This window comes from Scomber scombrus, chromosome 12 (genome assembly GCF_963691925.1).
Source record: "Scomber scombrus chromosome 12, fScoSco1.1, whole genome shotgun sequence".
In the NCBI taxonomy this organism is placed as follows: domain Eukaryota; kingdom Metazoa; phylum Chordata; class Actinopteri; order Scombriformes; family Scombridae; genus Scomber; species Scomber scombrus.
Window position 1 is genome coordinate 5,062,659 of NC_084981.1, and position 25,330 is coordinate 5,087,988.

At 40.1% G+C, this 25,330-nt stretch overlaps 1 protein-coding gene across 1 annotated transcript in view; it reads right to left on the reverse strand.

Moving 5' to 3' along the window:
* smap1 (small ArfGAP 1) overlaps nucleotides 1–23,899 on the reverse strand; it is a 114,001-nt gene extending 90,102 nt beyond the window's left edge. The window contains exon 1 of the mRNA XM_062430984.1: nucleotides 23,782–23,899. Within this exon, the coding sequence (XP_062286968.1) occupies nucleotides 23,782–23,899 (118 nt within the window). The remainder of the gene's footprint in view (nucleotides 1–23,781) is intronic.
* Between the last annotated feature and the right edge of the window lie 1,431 nt (nucleotides 23,900–25,330).

The following is a 25,330-nucleotide window of genomic DNA, read 5'->3' on the forward strand; positions in this document are numbered from 1 at the left end:
AAGTCAATATTAAAAAGATTAAATCCAAATATTTAAAGCCTTTACTTTGGTTTACTTTGAAATCGTCTCACCTGGAAAAACGGATGTGTATTTCAGAACTTAAATGCTTCTACTTGAGGTTATCATCAGTCGTTTTGAAGACGCGCTTATCAAAATTGCTCCCAAATCTCTTCAATACATCTTAATGGGATTTTACAATGGAGCAAAGTGCAGTTGTATCGTTTATGGATAACATTTGATCACAGTTCCTGTGGTTTAAAAAAAAGATATATATATATATATAGTCTGCTCTATAAAATCAAAAGCGTGCCTCAGCTATCATCATGTCATTCTGAAGCTAAAGGAAAAGGTGCATACATATCTTGTTTTTATAGTTAATGCTCAAGTTGTGTGACTTTCTTTAGTCTTTAAAAGGCTAAAGAATTCTAAAATCCAAGCTTTTTTTATTGCCTCATGCTCAGTTACTTTCCTTTAATGATGAATTACTTTAATTAAATGTCACTCTCGCTAAAAGCTTATTTCCAAAAATGAAAGGTATTATGAAAAAAAAAAGGCTAAATGAAAGAAGTTTTTTGAGTTTAACAACTAGGAATTGAAACGCTTCTATTAATTCAAGGGTCATGGATTTTTTTAACACATAAACTTAATCCTAACAAACAAAAATTAAACAAGGAGATTGCCATATTATCCATTACAGGCAGTGTGGTGATGACGGAGCGCAGTACAAAGTTTTAGGGCACAGAGGTGAAACCAACTAAATCTGTTGGATTTAGTGTCTTTGGCTGTTAGACAGAGGCCACTGAGGAAATATCCAACATGGGGTTATATAAAAGCCCTGGCAGAGAAGAGGAAACAAGGCCACGAGCATGCTGCATAGACTGAGAAGATGGGAAGAACCTCTGGGCGGACGGAGGCGAGAGTTTGATTCTTGCTGACACACAATCGTGCAAAGTCTGTTGAGATGAGGAGTGGAAGTTTAAAATCATCCCCACGAGCGATTGCCCCACACAGGTCTCAAATCTCCTGCCAACTTTTTTTTTCTGTTGAATCTGCTGATCTGCTGATATCATGAGACAAAATGTAATGTCTTCAAAGTACTCTGTGTGGCCTCTACCTCGTCAGCATAAGATGATGCGCCAAAAAACTGTGCTTAAGGATGGCTTCAAACAACTACAACGTCTCCAACTTCCACAGGTCTCTGGATGTTCTTGTCAGGGTGGAAAAGCCTCTGATGTGACTGCAGGATACTAAAGGCCTCAATATGCTTCAAACACAGTAGTTTGTACAACATTTTAGTTTAATGTCTGAAAGCCAAAGTGTTCCATAAGGCCACATCTGTCATCATATAGGCTTTCTGTAGTCTCAGCAGTAAACTGTACTAATGAGATAACATCTCACACATATTCTCACCTCCAAAGTATTCTTGGTGTCACACTTGTTTATACATATGGAAAATGACGAGGGCCCGACCAATACTGGATTTTTGGGGCCGATGCCAATATCGATATTAGGGAGTAAAAAAATCTGATACCGACATCAGCTGACAATCTGATATAGATAGAATATATGCATAAAGACTTTTTTTTGCAATGATCCCTCAAATGTGGTTATCAAACATTCATGATAAAGATATGTATTGGAGATCATGATATTTTACAGCTTAACAACAAACTTTTTTGTAAATGACATCAGTGCATTGAAACAGTAAACTACACTGGGAATTTCATAATTATAAATAAATATAAATAAAAATACATGTGCATATGTTAAACTTGAAATAAGAAAAATTATCAAATAAAATGCTGTCTATAACTTAAACTTAAAAAATAAAAGTATATATTGGCACATATCGAACAACATATACCCTGATACTGATATCTGTGATAGGCCAATATTGGCGGATGATATCAGCTTATATATCAGTCAGGCTCTAAAAGTGTCAGAGGTAGTTTTGTAAAAAAATTAATACAGACCTTAAAGATACCTTTTCTAGACTTTCACAAATTTGGAACAATAATGTATGTCTGATGTGTTTTTTCCATGTCAGTCACACAAAAAAGTCAAATAACCCAATTAAAATCCTTAAAATGACATCTACTCTACCTCATTAAAATGTAACTATCTGTGAATATGTAAATAATGTTCATTTCAAAAGTTTAACTGTTGGACACAAGATGTTTCCTACTTCACTGTAAAGTCTATTGACAATGTTTGTGCATTGAGAACTTGATTGAATATAGGACCAGGATAGGCTCCAGACTAGTTGCGATGTCACAAATCATGCTCATGGACCTGCAGATTTTCAAAGACCACTGAGAGAAACCTTCCACTTTCAGGAGATGAATGTGAAAACAGTCTTCTGGAGTCAAACTCAGAACACAGTGAAGCTCAAACATACATAAACCAAAAACGAGAGAAAAAAAAGCACATTTTTCTTTAAGAGAAAGTTTCGAACACTGCCAACAACCGGTCAATAACAATCTGAAGTGGGGGTGAATGTCATTGTTGGTATTAAACTAAAAGAAATTGCCGTAAGCAGACCTGCCAAATTTGATTTCAGAAAGGTGTCAAGGGGAGGGGTCTCCAAAGCTGTTCCACCATCCAACAAGAACTTCTGTTGAAGCATATTCAACCTTTAAGTCATCCAGAATATTTGCAAGAACGTACATATAAATTTAGCAATTTTGACCTGGCAGTAACGCTGGAAATTAACACTTAAATCTTGATAAGTGGATGCAATTGTCAGATGCAGCTCCACCCATTTGCACCACCTTTCGGACACTGTTAGTATGCCTCAAACAAAGCACTTCTCTAACGGTCTTAGGCCGTAAAACTCACAGAAACCCAGGGTGATAACACACTTGTGCATACTTTTGGAATCTATTTAAAATATTTTCAGGTTAAGAGCATCCCATAAAAATCTGTCCACCGAACGCATCATCCATCAAATATAAAGTGGCACAAAATAACTCTCACTGTGCCAAATCTCCATGGGGATGAATGGGAGATGACACGGAAATAACGGTCAAATAATTTTAATGGGCTGGTGGCTGCAGTCCCTCAGTGTCCTCATCCAGACCACGCAGCTTATACTATCTGTCGATTCGACGATTGAAAGCAACTTTGGACGCAACGAGTGCAAAGGATCAACTTTTATGGATCCTGGGTGATGTAACGGTGGTGCAGCAGGGGCCTGTTGGATGCTGCGGCGGTGGGCTTGCCAGTCTCGGGTAAGAGCATCAGTGTGTTAATGCAGTGGCACTAATGCACTAGACGGCCTAAAGGAGCATTAAAGCAGGGATGACTGAGTGTTAAGCCTAAATCAACCAGCTCAGCCATTGTAAGCTGGACTCTATCTTCTGGATATCTATCAGTATGGATTGGACGTCACTTTGGTCGGCTCTCAGATATCCCCTTTCAAATAAAAAAATCCCCAAAATAAACGCATCTAATAGTCTCATCTATGTCTGCATTCGGTGACTTACAGGGCTTTTTAATTTGTGCAGGAATGTATGAAAATCCCATCATCGTACCGCAAACAGTCCATTAACCTCAGTCTTTTGACACTGAGCGCTGTCGTATGTGCATGTGTGTGCACACATACCCACATCATGGCAGTGGCTTGAAATCAATTTCTGGTAAACGGCAGGGCGTTTAGACACACTGACATTTTCTTAACAGTAGGTTTTCATAATGGAATGTCACTGGCTTTGTGAGTATTTCTATTAAAGAAATCATTTGGGTGGTTCAGCAGGGTCTGATTGGATGTAGAAAAATAAGTGTTCACACAAATTATACTCGAAATATGAAAAACTCTTAATAGGTTTCTTTTGTGCTACACTCTGTGTATTTAAACCAGCCAATCACATTTGATGAACTCATTGACGCTCTGACTGGGGAGTTCCAGTGTCATGAGATGAAGGCCAGCAGCCCTTTTGAGTCTTCTTATTGATTATTCTTCACTTTTGGCAGCAAACACAAGTGGATTTCTGCTGGAGAATCACGACAAGCCTTAACTGGGTTGAAGTTTTTATGAACACAACTGACCTTCTTGTTACAAACTGTACTGTTGTCCAATGAAGGATTCTTCTTCTTGCTGTGTCACCTTTTGTTTGGTGTTTTGAAGATTTAAATATCTTCACAATTAGAAGAAGTACACATCTAAACTGCTTTCTTTAAAAAGTACTGTAAATGAAATACAGTTAAAGCCAATATGCTAAAACATAGCAGTAAATTGGGTCTTTACACATTTGTACTTCAATCAGGTATCCGATTTTAGTCTGATTTTCTATATTAATCTGGTCTCTTGTGTGCATTAATTTCATTATTGATTAATCAGGTTGATTATTTTTATTAGTTATTTATGTCTATAAATGTCAGAAAATATTGAAAACTGTCTATCACTGTTACCCAGAGCCCAAGGTGACATCCCCAAATGTCTTCTTGTGTCCCAACCAACAGTCCACAAACAGAAGATGTTCAGTTTGTCATCATAGTAGACTAAATAAATATTCACATTTGAGGAGCTTGAATCAGATAATTTGTAATTTTTTTTAAAAAGACTCAAAATGATAAATCAATTATCAAAATAGTCAGCAATGACCTGCTCTATGTGAAAAGTGCCTTGAAATAACTTTTGCTATCATTTGGCGCCATGTAAATTATTAATTAATTGATCTTATGGGATGCGTATGTAGAGATTGGTGACAGAATGTCTGCCCAACTTCAACGTAAGCAGAGGTCCAATCAGCCACAATAGAAAAACACCTGGGCGTACAGGGTCTTTAACAACAGTAACACTTCCAGTTAATGACTGTGTAAAGTCTAAATCCAAAAATGTGTCACAAGCTCCAACATCAAGTTTTCTTTAGTGTCTGTTCATTAACATCATCAGAGAGAAAGAGAGAGAGAAAAAGAGAGAGAGAGAGAGAGAGAGAGAGAGAAGCCTGATCTACACGCTGTAATCCATTAACCTACAGTGTGCTGTGCTGTAATGAATCAGCTGTTTGTATCTGCTTTGTAACCTTTCCTGATTCACTAACTGTTGCTTCTCAGAATCCATAAATAATTTAAATGTCAATCAAAACTTCCGAGTCAAGAAACAAATTGGTTGTTCAAACTTTAAAATCATCTGTTTTTTGCTGCTGTGACAAATAACCTTTTGTCTTTGAATGCAGAGGCGAGGTTGCTTCTGTTAATGTGTCTCATGTGGATAATTGAGATTCAATAACAGTTTTTATTATGCATTTCACTGTTACACCCGCTCTGCACTCAAGTCAAAAATAGACAGCTGAATTGAGTTCTCTCGGAAGACATGAGCCCTGCAGTCCCTGCGCGCATGCACGCACGCACACACACTCACACACACAATACAAACACACCAGTGCTAATTTGTAGACTGCTGACCTGATTAGAGACAAATGAGCTCCTCTCATACACCCAAACACTATCATGCAGGTAAATTCAGGCACATTATGAAGAATATCGTTACTAAGGGCGCATGCACACACACACAAACACGCTGAAACCTCAAGCAGAACAAAACCCACATACACGTATGCATACAAGCCAACATACAAGCACACTGACACAAGCAGACACACCCCATGTGAACTAGCATTCAATTTCATAACACACACACACACACACACACACACACACACACACACACACACACACACACACACACACACACACACACACACACACACACACACACACACACACACACACACACACACACACACACACACACACACACACACACAATGAGACACGTACAGTCAGACAGACAAACAGAGTCATCCCAGCTGAGAGACACACACACACACACACACACAGACAGACGCACACACCCCCAGAGCTGAATGAGTGACAGTGGAACTTTCCAACTGGGAGCAGGGAGGAGGAGGAAGAGGAGGAGGGGGGGCGAGCCAGCCAAGCATGAAATTAAAGCTCCAACTGTCAACCTGAGGACAGTCAGGACACCGACTGACACGAGTGTATGTGTGTGTGTGTGTAAAAGCGTGTGTGTAAATGTGTCTGGTGGCGGCTGCAAGGTAGTGACGGTGACCACACACACACATACACACACATACACACACACACACATACACACACACACACACACGCGTCAAGTAAGGTGTCGTGAACCTGTGTTTTTTAATCAAGCAGAACAAATGTAGTGCAGTTTTAGTGAAAATTTTGTGAGAAAAAAATGAAATTTGGAACATCCAAATTTACTGATACGATTCCTGAGAGCTTACTTGATCAATATTTATGAGCGGGAACAAAAAAAAGTCTGAAGCGGGAGAGGAGGGAAAGAAGAGCGGGGTCGGCTCTTATTTCAGGGATGGAATAATGATCCAAAGTTTAAAGCTCCGAAGCTGAGAGAAGCAGACTTAAACCATGTCAGACTTGACTCATACAAATCCTGCTGGACTAATAACACAGCAGCCTTTATCTGCTCTGAACGGCCGGCTACTGTCACAACCACCTTCTTCCATAAGAATCATCTTTGCACTTTAGCTTTTATACCTTCTTGTAGATTCTATTACTTCTCCTAATATCTTCGTATAAAACACACTGAAGGGTTCAGCTTTACCGGACCTCTACATAGAATATTTATAACTTCTGTAAAACATGTTTTGTTTTATGAAACCAATTTAATTCTCTTCCCTTTTTTTTTTTTTACTTCTTGCGATGAGGAAAGGAAGCAAAGAAGAAAAAAAAGCATCCCTCAGCTGAAATTCAGCGGTATTGTCCTTTACAAAAAAAAAAAAAGGTTAGAGCCTCCATTTTCTAATTAATAGAACGTCCTCTTAGTAAATCACCCGACTGTTGCCAAAATCTTCAGGAGAATGGAGAATCATAGAGTGAGGAGGAAAGAAAAGCTCTGTGCTGCCCCCTGCTGGTCTGTTACGGTGATTCAGTGCCAGCAGTAATGAAGAGGACGGTTATTAAAACACAAAACCCTCATAAAAACACTCATCATTTACTCTTGTTGTCTGTCCTTAAACAAATCCAGGTGTGCTGGGCTCCACAAAGACTGTAAAAGACCATAAAAAGCATTTTCAGAGGTAATAAAGACCGAAGCAGATGCAGGGAAACACACACATAGGAGGTGATGCCTGAACTAGAAATTAAAATGACAACACTGAATCTAAAAAATCTGACATGTAGTTTGTTTCTTTGTTTTCTACAGGACAGCCATGACAGCAGATTTGGAGTCTTTTTGGCTTGTTGCGTTTTAATGTCAGGCAAATTATGGATGGATGGATAGATGGATAGATAAAGTGAGGATGTGATTCCATCTGCTGGTGATAAAAGGCAGTGTAGAGGACTCAGCCAAGGCAAGTCTGACACATAAAACAATTAGTCTGTTAATCCATTTGTTGATTGACAAGAAAAATAACTGATTCATTGTTTAAGTTGCTTATTCCACAATTGGCCTATATTAATTTTCTGACCACTGATATTACATATGGTAATTATTGTGTGGTGGCATTATGGCCTTATTAGTTTTTCTGTATTATTGTGTCATTCAATGTCATTTGGAGGTAGACATTGGCTCCTAAATATACCTGTTTTTTTATCACACACAGACACACTTTGCATTACCTCAAGATGCTCGTCAATAAGTCAGATTGATTTTGTCCAGCCATCCCATTGGATGATTGAGGCAGCTCCTGTGTGTATATAGAAGTGTTGTGATGCTGCCCATGATATACCTGATGAAGGTCGGATAGGCCGAAACATTGCAACTCAATAAAAATATAGCAGTGAGCAAGACAGTTTTGTTTTGTTTTTTTCATTTTTCAAAAGTTCCAGCTTGTCAAAAAGTGAGAATAGGCTGTTTTTCTCCTTCTTATGTGACAGAAAACTAAATATCTTTTGGGGTTTTCCACCAAATTGCCAAAGAAAACAAGCATTAATGACCCGACGCTTCTAGTTCTACCTCATCAATACTGCTAAAAGCTGTTCAGCCTCATTTGTCAGGTCACTCTGAGGTAAAATGCCAATGTAGCCCATAAAAGAAGTCTGAATGATGAGCAAAGAGCATGGTTAGAATCTTAATTAGACCTCTACTGGAGTCTCCACAGCATTCAAACAACCTACAGTAGGTACACAGCAAATCTAAAGGTTAGCTCAATTTATGAACAAAAGAGAACATTAACATGACTCTATTACCACAATATACTACTGTGTGTTGTTTCATATTAAGTTATTAGGTTTCCAATAACCCAACAGTGGACTTTGTCACAGGAGACCACTGTTTGTTTCCTGTTTCTAACAGAGTGTCACATTTCCAACTGCAAGTCAGGAAGGTTTATACATGAATGTAACTATAATCGTTCTCTGGTGGTTTTTAGTGGAGACATGATGATGAAAGTCGCCTAACTTCAATCAACTTTTATTATCCCAAAGGAAATTTGGTAAAAGACAGCAGCAGAGATAGAAAGCCGACCATCCTCTATATAAAGAGTAGAGTAGTAGTAGTAGTAGTAGCTTGTTATCTGAATCCTGAATGCTAATAGGGGGCTGTGATCACGTCTTTTTGAGGTTTCTGATACATTTATCCTGAGATAAAAGTTGTTCCAGCGCGACACAAAATCATCAACATTCGGCCCATGTTCGGACTCATTATCGTTTAAGAGACTCACGATAAAAGAGCGATCGTTAGTGCTTCTATAGTCATTTGTGTACGAGATAAAAAGAACAGGAGACAGGACTGGTCCCTGGAGAGACAGTCAGGGGAGGATAACACACTTTGTCAAGAACTAGCACTTCCACTTGTCTGAGTATCTCTAGTTTTTGACCAGTTTTTTAAAGCTTTTCATCACTAAGGAAGTGAGAGTAACTGGTCTAAGCTCATTCATGACTTTGGGGTTCTTACTCTTTGCTACAGGGATGATGACACCATGTTTCCACATTTAAGGAATTCTTTATAATCGTAATAATAATTTATTTTAATTATAGGTGCCTCTCAAAATACTCGAGGACCCCTTACAAAAAACATAAACAATGAATCAAACAATAAAATCAGCAAATCAGAGAAATATAATATTAAGTTAGTGCAATAGAAAGAAAAACAGTGTAGAACTTGACGTGAACGTGATTTCATAATCAATACGAGAACGAATATGATAGTATGATGTGCGTTTTAAGGCAGGATTTAAAAGTGGGGATGGAGTTGGAATTGCTGTCTAAGTTTGGCTGAAGGCTCTTGACCCCATGGTGGTTAGGTTGGCAGGTGGAACAGAAAGCTGGATGGCAGTATGTGAGAGTACATGAGGGTGTGTAAATATGATGTACTGCTTAAGGCAGTAGTAACTTTAACCCACATAACATGTTTCTCTAACCTTTAACCAAGTAATCATTTTCACTCAACTGTGATCTTTCCCTAAACATACCCCAAGTGGGTTTAGTGTTACATTTCACGAGACCTTAACCATCATAATCCCCTTTGTGGGACTAACAAAGGATTATCTTGTTTTATCTTATAAACATAATTATTTCTTGTTTAATAAAGTGCAGACAAATGATGTCGTCCTGCCAAATACCGAAAGAAGCACCAGATTAGAAAACACTCTTATATGTGTTGCTGTGGAGTCACATGGTAGAATGTAGCTTAGTTGACTTGTTGCTCCTCCTTCATTGAAAAATCTATTCTCAGTGTATGCACACCAGAAGCTTATACTCCATACATAGCAGACAATGATTGGCTCTTAGCTAGTTGTGATGTCACAAATCATGCTTGTCTTAAACTGAGATTTAAGTTGAGCTCAGGGAAACTTTCTACCTTCTGCAGATGAATGTGCCTCAAACGAATGAAGCTCAAACATCCAACAAAAGTAAGAAGAAATAAAACCCAAGTTTTTTGAGTGGGGTGTGACTTTAAAGCAGCTTTAGATTCATCCCCTCTACAGTCAGAAAGGATATCACTGTTGCAGTTTGGTGGCTATTAGCTCCTGAATGAGAACGCTGAAGTACACGCCTTTGTTTCTGTCTTTAATCAGTGTGATTCATAGCCGACATTAGCCAGTACTCAAACAATAACAACACATCAATTCTTGGAAGTCTCCTTCCATTAACTGACGGAAATCCGCCCATGTCCTCACACTATAGATGCTTCGACACAGGCAACAAAATCACACCGAGCTTGTTTAAAATCCACTTAACAGTTTGACCCGCTGTCTCCTTTCTTTACACTGCAAACCTAACCTGTCCTTCATACCTTTGAAATGTGTACAGTTGCAGGTGTGTGTGGAGCCCAAATGACTGTGAGTGTGTGTGTGTGTGTGTGTGTGTGTGTGTGTGTGTGTGTGTGTGTGTGTGTGTGTGTGTGTGTGTGTGTGTGTGTGTGTGTGTGTGTGTGTGTGTGTGTGTGTGTGTGTGTGTGTCTGTGCCAGTATTTTATGTGCAGAACAGCACAGAGGTACCAAGGACAGGTCATCAAAACGCTGAGTGCCCTGCAGGTGCTCGCCAAGATCTGCTGTGCCAGCAGAGAGGAGAGTGCCAACTCAGCCCCAATGACACAAATCACAGCACTGACACTCTGCCACTGTGCGTGTGTGTATGCGTGTGCGTGTTTGGTGTAGCGTTTGAGTGACATTGTGTTAAAACCAAAGGCGAAAATGATAATCTGGACTCTAAGTAGTGGATGGACTGAGATGCCAGAGAAGACAGGAAAATGGAATTGCGATCAATAATGACTCTATTTCTCTCTCACACACATACACACAAACACACACACACACAGAGCAAATGTAGGGCAGGTAGACAGGAGGCAGCTTAGAGGCTAAGGTGAGTCACCACACTGCAGTGGTCGTGGCCAGTGCCGCCACACCCAGACACACACACACACTGACTGCAGCGGGCAGCGTGGAGTATCCCTCCAGTATCTCTTGGGGGAAACCCTAAAACAAACTGATCAATCAAACTGGAGCTCTGTGCTCTGAGTGGTCAATCAGGCGTGGAGAGGATGCTTGTTTTTTTTTTTTTTAAAGATCAATAAAAGCTAATACACTTTCTCCCTTGTGTTTGCAGTGCACTGCATCAAGCTAAGAGACAGAAGATACCAGAAGTTAAGTTCTGAAATCAAACTAACATTTCAAATGCTTCTTCATGAGTCACATAAATCATCCAAAAATAATTAGCATAAAAACTACTATATAGAAAAATAGTTGGACAATATATTGTCTCAGAAATAATCGCGATAAACAATATTATTGTCATTTGAAGATAATATTATACCACTGATATAATGATGATGTAATTGCATAATAATGTAATGGGGGTGGGGGGTGGAATTGGAGAGTGGGCGTTACGCTTCTGTAAAAACACAGACTCACATTATGGTTGGGGACAGAGTTATTTACCTTTAATTCTTCTACAGTCTCCACTCAGGACGTACACAGTGAGGAATGGAGGACACTACTCGCTTAACCAATGTGACATGAATAGCCTCTTAGCTGCTAATGTGAAGTGTGGTAATATTGAGGTAAAAAAATGATCAAGGTCATGTCCATGTATCATATGATAAATCCATGTATAGACATGATGATGTTGATAATTACATTACTGTATGATAAGTCGATAATTATTGTGACAGACCTAGTTGTATGTAATATGAGTTTGTATAATATTGATTTTATAGCTGTGTGTACTGTAACAGATATTCCCTTCTTTCACGTAATTATGCAATGAAACAAAAAGGTATTTGCCTAGAGAATCTTGAGGGGAATCACTTCTTTTCATGTCCTGCTGACCTCTGGCATGACATGCAGAATCATGGCAGTAACTCTGCAGTTTATATCAGAATCCTGAAACATGAAGAGCATCTGTTCGGGCTGTGTTGAGCTGAACTCAGAGAACACAGGGGACAGCTTGAGGGAGGTGTTGGAGGAGATAGCACATGACTTCACATGGGTTCCCTACTTTGGGCACAAACTGCACCTAGATATTAACATAGGGCCTAGATATAGACCGTGTGTCTGGAGCACTGTCGAGGTTGAGAAAGACAGTGTCTGCTTTCAGCAGGTCACCAAGGATAAGGACAAACCAGGACTCAGCGTATTAAACGATGTAGAGATGTCTACAACAGCAGCAAGCAGTCTGTTCCGTTGTAATAGATGAGCAGAAGAAATGGAACCTCATGTCTAAAGATTCAGACATTATAGTTCTTGAGGATGTAAAAGACATACTGAGCTCTGTCAGCTGTCCTAAGTGATGAAAGACACACCACTCTCTCCTCTGTCCTGCCCCTGACAGTTGAGGAAAGTGACAGCAGTCTAAAATATCAACTTCTCAGACAAAGATATGAGGACAGATATCTGCAGCTGATAGTGAACACAGCTATATGTCTCGACATGAGATTCTAGGACAGTTTTGTTACTTTAAGAGGAAAGGTTAAACTAAATCTTATGGGCAATGTTCATTTACCAGAAATAGGAGGCCAAAGTCAAGAAACACTCTACGAGTGCCAAGTAACCAGCGAAGGAAACTAAGACAGATCCGAAGGAACTGTTGAGAAGCATACAGGTGGAAAATAAGAGAGAACATGATGAGTGTGCATCATTTAGAGAAGAGGATGCAGGCGCAGAACCCAAAAATGAGCTTGAAATACATGAATAGATGCCTGAACTCTGTGCAGCAGGAGAGAACAAATAAGGAAATTTACCTCACCATGCCCAGTTTGCTACGATTATTATTGTTTAATACAGTTACTCTGCTTTTCTCTGCTAATAGTCAAGAAAAGAAAAGTTCTGCATCCTTGTCACGTTGTAGCCTTGATATATTAAACTTATAACAAAAATCTAATCTAATGCCCTCAATGTTATGTGAATTTTTACCTCTGGCATCAAAAATGGTATCAGATTACGATATTTTTCAAGGTATCATATCGAAGTTAAAATTCCAGTAGCCTATTGTGACAACACTGATTTGTTGATTATATTTTGTGTTAATAACCTAATCTGAGTAAAAGTACAATATTCCCAGTGGTGTGTAGAGAAGTAGAAGTAAAAAGTAGCATAAATGGAATTAAGAGCATATCATACACTAATAAGAAACAGATGCTTAAATCTGCAAGCAACAGGAATACTGTGGTTTAATCCTGTGTCACGCTTCAGTTTAATGTATGTCACCTTGTTTGTGTGTTTTATCCTAGTTGACATTTGTTTTATTTCATTTCATTCATTTATTTTTGTCTTTTCATGTGTAGGTCTCATATGGGACTACAATCTGTGTCTTTTGTTTTGGTCTTATTATATTTTCTTGTATTGTGAATATCTGGACAATTTAGGGAAACAATGGACTATAATTAAATCCTGACTCACCCTGACTAACACGCACAGCTTGTCCTCACACCACCCTCAACCTCTCCACCCCCTACAAATCCCATTAGCTCCCCCTTGTGGAGTGGTGGGACTCCTGCTTCCACCTTCTTCCCTATGTGTACTGCTAGCACCCTCTGCAGGTCAAATAATTCTAACATCAAATTCTGACAGTTTATCTCTCATCGCAGTCACGCTCAATAATAGAACACCACTAGTGTCTACCTCCAGATAGATTAGGAATAGGAGTGTAGGTGTGAACAAACTAAATTTAATTACCATAGACTGTACTGTACCCAAGTCATCAAATCCCAGTGATACCATCGACGTGAAATAACAAAGAACCCTTTATAAATGACGTGATTTCTGATAACATTGACTTTTTCTGACTGACTGAAACCTGGCAGCAACTTAATGACTACCTAATAATGAATTAAGCTACCCCACATACATCTGGACATGTGGGTAGTCTTGCAGTTTTCCATCGTTTGGCATATAAGGTCATCAGTGTACCCCCCTTAAATACAACAAGCTACATCATTTGAATATCTGGCTCTGAAATTCCCTGGATCAGAGCCCCCCAGTTTGGTTTTGTTTGTTTGATTGTGTTAAGAAGTAGCCTTGGTTCATGTTATTTTCGATGTTAAAACTATTGTTTGATTCAATTTTGTTAACTTTAATGAATTACTTCCATTTGAGCTCTTGCCGTGTGGTCCTCCCTGCTTTGTTGTGCTCTTAAACGAGCTGGGCATAACAAGTGGGGGCTTGTCTAGTTAGAACCTGGGAAATGTTATAGTTTCTGATAAGTTTGAGCATTTGGCTTTGGTTGGGAGGCCCACCGGAGTGGTTCATTTTGTTTTGGTGGAACAGGTAGAGTTTGAGACTGCTTTAGTTTTCCATGGTGTTAAACTGCATGTGATCGGTGTAGCCAAGAGACTGGTAAGTTTGGGTTATGCTGTACGTAGCTGTGGGATGGTTGTAGATGAGTAGCTGGGCTATTTTTCTGTCCAGCAGAAGCTCAGAGGAAGCCTACAGAGTGATGAAGATCGGGGAGAAGAACCAGAGCTTCTCTTCCACCAGACTGAACCAGCTGTCCAGCAGAAGCTCAAAGGAAGCCTACAGAGTGATGAAGATCGGGAAGAAGAACCAGAGCTTCTCTTCAACCAGACTGAACCAGCTGTCCAGAAGAAGTCACAGCATCTTCTCCATCAGGATCCTCAGAGTCGACGACGGCGGAGTTCCCAGAGTCCTCAGCATCAGCGAGTTGGTTCTGTGTGACTTGGCCAGGTCGGAGCGCTGCTCCAGAACGGAGAACGTCTGAAGGAAGCAGGAAACATCAACAACTCTCTGCTAACACTCGGGAAGTGTCTCAATGCTCTGAGACTGAACCAGAACGCCAAGTTCCAGCAACACGTTCCTTTCAGAGAGTCCAAGCTCACACACTCCCTGCAGTTCTTCTTCTGTGGTGCCGGCCGGGTCTCCATGGTGGTCAACATCAACCAGAACCCTTCATGCTACGATGAGAGTGCCAAGATGTCTCTCTCTCACTCTCTGGCCCTCCTGGAAGGCTGGTGCCTTTCAGGCTCCTTATTTTTGGTTTTGTTTGTTTGATTGTGTTAAGAAGTAGCCTTGGTTCATGTTATTTTCGATGTTAAAACTATTGTTTGATTCAATTTTGTTAACTTTAATAAATTACTTTCATTTGAGCTCTTGCCGTGTGGTCCTCCCTGCTTTGTTGTGCTCTTAAACGAGCTGGGCATAACACCCTCCTTATTTACCGCCCTCCCAGACCATTCACTTTGTTCATAAGAGACCTGTCTGAGCTAATCTCATCTGTTTATACAATGTATCCTTCCATTCTGCTAGTTGGTGACCTTAACATCCATGTTGACTCCACATAATGTGCATTTGCTGTGAATTTATTAAACTCCTCCACTCTCTTGAATTTTCTCAGCATGTCGATTTCTCCACACATGATGAAGATCATATAGTTGACCTTGTTTGCTCCTCTGGTTTTCCCCCTTCGAATCTTCATGGCCTGGATTTAACAGTATCTGATCATAAGGCAGTCCTTTTCAATATTAGAGTCCCTTCCCCCTAACACCGACTTCATGCCTTTCACACTATCACATACAGGAATGTACAAAACATGAGTATACCTGGTCTAACTGACATCTTGGAGACTGGGCTCACTTCGGGCTACAATATCACATCAATTACTGACTTCATCTCTTTGTACAATGTACTTCTTTAATAATCTTTCCCCATTAAAATCATGCAAGGTGTCCTTATCCTATTCTGCTCCTTAGTTTACACCAGAGTTGCGCAAGATGAAGGCTGCTGGTCACCAACTAAAGTATCTCAGCAGGAAAACTTGCTTAACTGCACATGCATTACAGCCTATAAAGATCATGTCAGTAACTATAAGGAAGCTCTGAATAAAGCTAAGACCACTTACTGTTCTGCTGTTGTTGCAAAAGGTCAAGTTAACCCCAGAACCCTTTTTCTCACAGTTAATAAGCTTCTACTACCAGCTAAACAATTTCCTCTGACAGCCTCTATTAAACTCTGCTGTGATTTCATGGACTTCTTCCAGTGTAAAATTATTTCCATTTACTGGCAGCTGCATCATATGGTCACTAAACTTAATGTTATCTCCACCCCCTCACCCTCCAAACCCTTTCACCTCTCTGTGAGCTGTTTCTCAGCTTTCTCTGCTGTTGACACACAGTATGTAACTAAACTTGTCACAAACTCAAGGTCCACCATGTCCCTCCTGGACCCCATGCCTACATCTTTGATTAAATCAGGTCTGCCTGTCCTATGTCCTCTGTCCCTTGCCCCCTGCTCTCACAAATCATTAAAACTTCTCTCCTGTCTGGCTCAGCCCCTTCCCGTCTAAAAATGTCTGCTATTACCTCAGACCTAAAGAAACCTGGTTCAAAACCCAAGGACTTCAAGAACTATAGACCTATCTCAAATCTCCCATTTCTTGCCAAACTTCTATAATGTACAGCCACCAGCCAGCTCCATAATCACATATCTACCAATAACCTGGGCAGAGTTTCAGTCTTGGTTCAGGGCAAAACACAGTAGCCTACCGAGACTGCCCTCAATGCTGCCTTTGATTCTGTCGATCATGAACCCGCTAGAATCACTACTTGGCATCACTGGAACACTTGCAAGTCCTCAAAAGGCAGAACATTGGTTGTTTCCATTAGCAACTTCAGGTCCCCCCCCCAGGGTTCAGTTCTTGGACCATTACTGTTCATCTTACATTCTTCCTCTTGGTCATATAATTTGTCAAAATGGCCTATACTTTCACACAACACACAACTCTACCTACACACCAAACACTAGGACACTCTACCACCAATAAACCTGTCAGACTGCCTAAATGACATTATTTCTTGGATGACATGTATCTATCTCTAACTCAACGAGGACAAATCAGAGGCTATCTTCATTACCTCCCCTGATACACTTTGCAAGGCCCCCCAGCCTAATCTGGTTGTCCCTGGTTTCATTACATCCTCTGTTGCTGAGGTTAATAATCTTGAAGTAACTTTTGACTCTGCTCTTTGTTTCTACCAAAACCACCTTCTTCCACTTATGAAGTATTTCTAGATCCCGCCCTGTTGCTGAAACCCTTATCCATGCATTTGTCAGATCCCTGCTCCACTATTACAATGCTCTTGTCTTTGGTATACCTACTTGGGGGGGTTAAACAGAATACAATATGTTCAAAACTCAGCTGCAAGGGTTCTCTGGGATGACATGAACTCCCACCCTCCAACAACTGTGCTGGCTCCCAGTTAAATACCATAGTTGTTTAAAGGTTCTTCTTCTCGTCTACAAATCCCTCCATGGCCTGGTACCTCCCTACCTATCTAACCTTCTCCATCTTTATACACCTCCTTGCATACTACATTCCTCTGATGCCCATTTACCTATCACTCCCCCCACTATGGGTGACAGGCCTTTCAATGTGGCGGGTCTTAATCTTCGGAACACTCACCCTCAGGGTATTCATCATTGGACATCAGTTTCATTTAAATTACAACTCACCTGTTGAGACTGGCCTTTCCTTCTACATTACAATGAGCCAATACAAATGTTCTCTTTTACTAACCCTTTTCAGACAGTCACTTCCTTGCATTGATTTGTTTAAGTGAAATATTGGACTTATCAGGCTTTTCCACAATATTCATATACTGTCTGTATAAAAATAGCTGCCACTAAACAAATATGACTCATAGGGCAGGGCTGCATGATGCTGCTTACTAATGTAAGTAAACATGCCTCTGGCTGCAGTGTGCAGTGTCATTGGCTGATAGAGAAAGCACCAATCAGAAGATTCATTGCAGTTTGCTAAAACAGAAACACTTACTTAGTCAATTGATAAGGGAGGATATTAGGTGGAAGTTACTGTATCTTGTATCTGTATCACTGGGCACTTGAGTTGGAAAATAACTGACTAATAATTGACTTGACCTCATTAAAAATACATTTTGAAAGATAGTCTTTTACTTCCACATTACAGTGTGCCTCCCAGCTTTAGCTGAGTACCACTGAATCAAAAAACAAGTGTCTGTCTCAGAATGACATCCGTTGGATCTGTAGCCAAAGTAATATAATTTCAGAGACTCTGAAGACTGTGGGCTAAACAACAGATGGTAATTTCAGATATCATATACCGTCACACAATATAAATTTGTCAGACATCAGACATGTTTATACATGACTGCTTTATGGTAAAGTAATTGTAATTGTGTGCATCATCATTAGCATTCAATTATTATTCAAAAGATGTTGCTACCATTGACCTACTTACTGTATGTTATTAGTCTGTTTATCTACAGTGACTCATGATGCTGCTAACTAGGTCATTTTTTTGATTTTATCGTAGTTTCTGTGACCAAGGTGAAAAAAGATGAGCAAATAAATAAACTTTAAAGAAGTAAACATAGTATAATGGTCTTCCTATAAAACCATGGCTGTAGATTTGGGTATGGACATGTCTCTATCAGTATCAAGGAGTTGCTGGATTGTCTCAAACACATTTCCTGCAGCTTTCCATACATTTATTGTGACAGTCTGATTTGCAGCACACATACAGCACTCATATTATTCATATTTCCCTTCTTCACTAACTCTACTGAAGCTGAAGTACTGACCAATAACAGGTGTTGCCAGTAGGCTGCTGTCTCTGACTAGCACACAAGTTACCAGGATGATCATATGACGACATGTATCCGATATTAATGACTATATTGTGCCTAAAGGAAAGGGACTACAAAAAGATAAAGCTATCTGAGAAAGACTCAGGTGTCTTCACTGTCAGGGTGCTAACTCTCACACAGAGGTGGTCTGACTGACTGGTAGACTGTGTGCTGCTGTAGATCAGTTCATTTGATCAACTTGATCAATTGATTTTTCTTGAATAAAGGTTAGTATCCTGGAATTCAGGATACTACAGAATATTTTCCCAAGGTTGCTGCTCACACATATCTCTCCGTAGTTATTAGGGTCTAATTTATTTCCATTTTTATAGATTGGGGTGATCAGCCCCTGGTTCCAGACATCAGGAAAGCAGCCAGTGGTTGTAATTCAGGGGTACTGTTCTTCGGCGTGTGACCTCATCGTCCTCTTCCTGTTCTGCTGTTGTGTCTCCTACAGTGTTGCTGCTCGTATTGGGTCGGCCTCTCTCAGCTTCTGCCTTCATCATGGAAAGAGTTCCTCAAAGGCGCTGAGGCATGCCTCATTTCCCTGTACTAGCATTGTACCTTTCCTAGTGTAGTAGGTAAAAGTGAGCAGAGGGTTGTCTGTATACAGGGTTTCATCCTGACACATAGTTAGGCGGCCACCACGACCAATGCCTTCTTTGGCAATATGTTTGTAGTTGTTACAAATGATCACCTTCCACGTGTGGATGTATCCGTATGGAAGAGGACGTTGTTCTTTATCTTTGTAGAAGATGAAGTCAGCAAATAGTTGTTCTGGATTAGACAACAGTGTTGTTTATTTGTGTTTTTTCTTGGCTCTAGCACTGTTACAGTTAGCATGGTAGTCTACCTCTCTGCTGTAGCTGTTGCTGTTAGCTTCCGTTTCCATGGTAGCACACTGCCAACACTCTCTTAACTGCCAACTGTCAAAATCACAAAGCTAATAATTTTGTGATTTTAAGCTAATAGTTCTTTTAAAAGCAGATTTGTTTAACATCTTTCAATGTTGCAAATTAAATGGCTTTGTCTTCTGCTTCTTTTGTTTTTTTTTCAGCCGCTTTTGGGTTTTTCAGCCTCTTTTCTCACCTCATCTCCAGGTTTTGTGTCAGGCTAGCAGGGTTTGTTGCTTTGCTGCTTGTTGTCTTTTCAGGTTAGATGTGCTGGAGATCTTCTTGTTTTGGCAGTATAATGGTTATTTTTTGTTGTTATTTGTTTTCCTTTTCCATCTTTGTATCCTTGTGTTGCTATTCACGGGATATAAGTTGAAGATATTTCAGGAGCTCATGATGTTCTCTCTCTCTCTCTCTCTCTCTCTCTCTCTCTCTCTCTCTCTCTCTCTCTCTCTCTCTCTCTCTCTCTCTCTCTCTCTCTCTCTCTCTCTCTCTCTCTCTCTCTCTCTCTCTCTCTCTCTCTCTCTCTCTCTCTCTCTCTCTCTCTCTCTCTCTCTCTCTCTCTCTCTCTCTCTCTCTCTCTCTCTCTCAATTCAATAGGGCTTTATTGGCATGGGAAACATAAGTTTACATTGCCAAAGCAAGTGTGACATAAAGCAAAAAAACAAAAAACAAAACAGTAGATAAATGTCTAAAGAAAAAATACAGGAATAAAATAATTATAATTAAATTGGAAAATTGTGCTTTCACTTTACAAAGGCTTAAGAAAAATAAAATATATACAAAGTAAATGACTTAGAGGGTTAGGGTTAGGGACTGTCCAGCAGGAGGAGATGGTCTAGGTCTGTCTTTCCTGCTTGCTGGACGTCCTTCTATGGTCACAGCAGTTTACAAGTCTGGCTGCTATGTTTGCACATTACTGTACTTCAGCCAGCAAGTATGGAAGCTCTCTGTTGTTGTTTAAGGTCTCAAATTGTTCGTGGATGTTTGTGATTTGTGGGAAGTACGTAAGAAAGTGGTAAGAAAGTGCAGCTCGGTCTCCACCTCGTGTTGTGTGCAGTGGATGCACAGTCCGTCTTCTCTGGGGAGCCAGGTCTGTCTGTGACGGCCTTTCTCGATGGCGAGGCTGTGCTCACTGAGTCTGTACATAGTCAAGGATTTCCTGAGCTTTGGATCGGTCACAGTGATCAGGTATTCTGACACAGTGTATTTTCTATTTAGGGCCAAAAAACATTCCAATTTGCTCTGGTTTTTGGTTGATTCTTTCCAGTGTGTCAGATAGTTTTCTTTTTGTTTTTTTATAATTTGGTTTAGTGATCGATTTTCGTTCCATGTTTCACAGTGCAGTTGTTCCAGAGGGTTTAGGCCTGGACCATGATTGTGTAGAGCTCACTGAGCATCTGGTGTATGCTCAGATCACAGGGTGAGGCTCTGTCAGGTGAAGAGTTGGGGCTTGCTCTGCTTACAACCTGTGCATATGTGTGGTATGGGGTTGGCGAAGGGAAAGTGGGCCTGGCCTGGGGTGCGACAGGATGTCCTCTGGGTGCAGCATGGTGTCTCCCACGTGGGGCAGGTCCTCTAGGTGCAGCTGGGTGTCCTCTGGGTGGAATAGGTTCTCTGATTATTGGCCTGGGTGGGGGACTCATCTGTCTGTTGCTCCTGTGGGATGTGCTTGGTCTGCGGTTGAGTGCGACGTCCTTCAGTGTCTTTGCAAAAGTTGGGACTGCTGCCTTGAGGATGTGTACTTGATCGTACAGGCTGTGCAGGTCTAAGGTGGGATGGGGCACCACATAAATATTTGGCTTTAATGCACAATCTCTGGAAATTTGTGCATTTCCCCTTTGAATGAGAGCGGGATGGAAGTCCCATCTGGGTAGCAGGGTGGAGATGACTACCTTTGCATTTGGGAATGTGGAAGATGCTTTTTCTATCACCCCCTTGATAGACTTTGGGGTCTCTCTCTCTCCTGAAGCTCCTCTGACAGAGCTGTCAGTCGTACCATGTGGTTTTCTCTGTCGTGTTGCAGCTCTCTTACTTCAGTCTTCAGGATGGTCATCTCTCTCTCTCTCTCAGATTTATACAAGTAAGAGTGTTTTACAAATACCTGAAATGAAAAATTCACACTGACAGAAAAGCTTGATGGGGCAGAGTTTCACAGTGTGTAATGCGTGCAGTGTAAATTCAGCTAAGATAAGCTTAAGTCTTCACTGCAAAACCATCCTTTAAATTAGTATCATACTGAGCTTAAAAGTTCATTATTGACCTTCTTAGACATGGATAGAGTTTCCTCAATGACTGAAAAACAGCTGAGAGCTTTGATGTTGTATACGTGAACTGAGCAACTCCATCCACTGAGGAAGGCCATAAATGTAGGTGAAAGCTATGAAAAAAAAATTGTACTGTCAAACTGTGGTTTCAATGATCAAGTGTAAATCTTTAAGCTCAACTGAGAACTTGTGCTGAAAACTCATGAGTGTGCTATCAGCTGATTCAGAAAGCTGCTGCTCAAGTCCTCACTAAGACCAAGAAAGGGGATCACATCAGTCCACTTCTCAGATCTTTACACCAACTTCCTGTCTGTGAAAAAGATTTGACTTACTGCTGCTGCATTTAGGGCCAAAATACAAAATACATCCATCAAGACCTCTGCTGCAACTCTCAATTCTTTTAAATCACTGCTGAAGACTTTTTCTGTTTGTGAGTGCTTTTTAATCCAAATAAGTCCAAATTTTGGGGTAATATATCACACTGCACTGTATCTTTTTACTCTCCTGTTTTATCTGTATTATTCTATTTTAGTCTCATTTTATATCCAATTCGGCCCTTTTTAATTGTATTTAAACATATTTTTATTGTGCCATGTGTTGCTTTTATATACTGTCTTGATGCATTTTATGTTTTATGTAAAGCACCTTGAACTGCTGGTAAGCTAGTAGGCCATGTTATGTTATATTAATGACTTTTGACTTGAACTGGTGGCTGATTCCATAAACATAAAAAACTAGGAAATGTGGGTTTGTCTTTTACTATATACCTTCTAAATCTAACACCAAGATAGGATCATACAACATCTAGTTCAGGGATGTTGGTCAAAAAAAATAAAAATAAATAAAAAGCAGACAGTGCAAACAGTTCAGATGTAGCTGACATAGAAAAAGCAGTAGCATCAACAGCAGGAAGTGACAAAATCACATGAAGAAAGTGATTGAGTGAGTGAGGGAGGTCTGGTACTACAGATTACAGCTGTCAGATGCTAGCACGGGCATGGCAATGACGCAAAAGGCATTTAATCTCAGCCATAGGTAGCCCCGATACGAGCCGTTCAAACTCCACTCAAAAGTGGGATTTTTAGGCTTCCGTGCTCACACACACACACGTTGAGATGCTTAGGTAAGAGTTATATGACTGTGGCGTTTTTTGCTGGATCAATTGTGCAAAACATTTCACATGAATAAAGCATTTTTAAGATGCTGATCACTGAGAATTCTAGTGAATTAAATCAAAAGAAAAAGTTTACATTTAATTGGTCTACATTGCTGTTTGAGATATAAAATCAATGCCGAATGGAAGAGGGAATCCTAAAGATGTATAAAAACTATTTAAATAAACGATATGTTTGATTCTGCTCAAGGGAGGACGTTTAGTGCTGAATGTTGAATGGAGTTTGGTGGGTGTGTTTGGTTTGAATGACAGCATCCAAAGTCAGATTGAGGTGTTGGCTGCGTTAAACCTGCAGTATCTGATGTTTCTCTACATCCAGGGTGCAACCTACACCTTTAATTTAACGTTACCCATACAGGACACGCGCGTTTTCCGCTCATAAATAAACCAGTCAAGGACATGACATCGATACTGTCGAGCAGAAGCTGTGTCAAGCTTCCAGCAGTTAGACAACACTAAACCGGAAGTGTGGGGCATCTGATTTCAAAGTTAAAGCGCCCCGGTTTTGCGAACATTTTAATTAGAATGAATTCTTTTTAAGGTTGTGAAAGCAGAAAGTTTGACACACAACAATACAACCCCAGATCCCAGATACATAATAATAAAACAGTCAATGAAACATCAAAGTATCATGTTATATGTATATGTATGTATATATATGTATATATATATATATATATATATATATATATATATATATATATATATATATATATATATATATATATATATATATATATATATAAAAGATGGACGCACAGCTTCACATGAGTAACTCCCATCAGAATAGCGTTCCTACACTGCTGTGTTTAACAAGCCGGGTTCACACATCATGTTATCATTACACACACAGGTTAGTTTGTCACACAGCTTCACAGCAGGGCTCACCTTTAGCCTCACAGTCAGCACAATACTTGTTGTAGTCCTCTCTCAGCAGTTTAGACAGAATGGCCTGATGCTGCTCATTCAGTTTCTGGGCTTTTTCTCTTTCCGAACGCGTCGTCATGTCGGTAGTGTTTGTTAGTGTCGTCCTGTCTGTGTAGAGCCGGTAGAAGCCAAAGAGTCCTCAGGTTGTAATTAGAAAGGGTGGGACATCCCCGAGTAGACCTGCCTGGAGTCAGTTAGCTTGCAACCTGCTAACAAGGTAACATGGATCCAAAGCAGCAGCATCCGTGCTGCCTTCAGGACTGTCGAATTTTTTACAGCAAGGGGAAGCGTGAAAATGACTATAGCCGAAAAATGTCCTTATAGCAGTTTTGTGCCTCATGTAAAACTTGGGTAAAGTTAGAAAGAGATTGGCAGATTCGAACTTCAGCGATCAATAGCTCAAAAACGAAACATTGTTAAAACATAAAAAATGTCTCTTTCCTATCGTGGTAAGGTAGACTATTGACTACAAACTCATTTTCGCCAAAACGAGTCGTAAATAAATGTATATATATATATATATATATATATATATATATATATATATATATAATTTATATACATTTATCATTCCGTGTGTGGTGGGAATTTGAAGTTTTTTCCTTGCCATATTATTATCATTATTACTATCATCATCACCATTATCATCATCATCATCATCACTATCATTGCCATTATCTTCATCACCATCATAACATCATCATCACCGTAACAATCATCATCGTCATCATAACCATCATCATCATCACGCTCCCCACATCACATAAGCATCATCATCATGATCACCACCATCCTCACATCACTAAAACCATCATCATCACTATCATTGCCATAATGTTCATCACCATATCATCATCATCACCATGACAATCATCATCGTCATCATGTCCATCATCATCATCACCACCATCCTCACATCATCGTTATAATACTAGATGATGGTTTTACGTTGAAAGCGCCAGGCGGAAGTTGTGTGAATGTTGTGGCTACTTGGACAGATGTCGCTCAATATGATTCATTATGAATTCATTCTGACCGTCCAAGCGTTAACTTATCATTGCCTGCATTGAACAACGTAAAGGCACTCAATGAAAAGAATAATAATGTCAGACACTCCGGTGTTAGCGAACTAAGCTAAAAAAAGATGGACGCACAGCTTCACATGAGTAACTCCCATCAGAATAGCGTTCCTACACTGCTGTGTTTAACAAGCCGGGTTCACACATCATGTTATCATTACACACACAGGTTAGTTTGTCACACAGCTTCACAGCAGGGCTCACCTTTAGCCTCACAGTCAGCACAATACTTGTTGTAGTCCTCTCTCAGCAGTTTAGACAGAATGGCCTGATGCTGCTCATTCAGTTTCTGGGCTTTTTCTCTTTCCGAACGCGTCGTCATGTCGGTAGTGTTTGTTAGTGTCGTCCTGTCTGTGTAGAGCCGGTAGAAGCCAAAGAGTCCTCAGGTTGTAATTAGAAAGGGTGGGACATCCCCGAGTAGACCTGCCTGG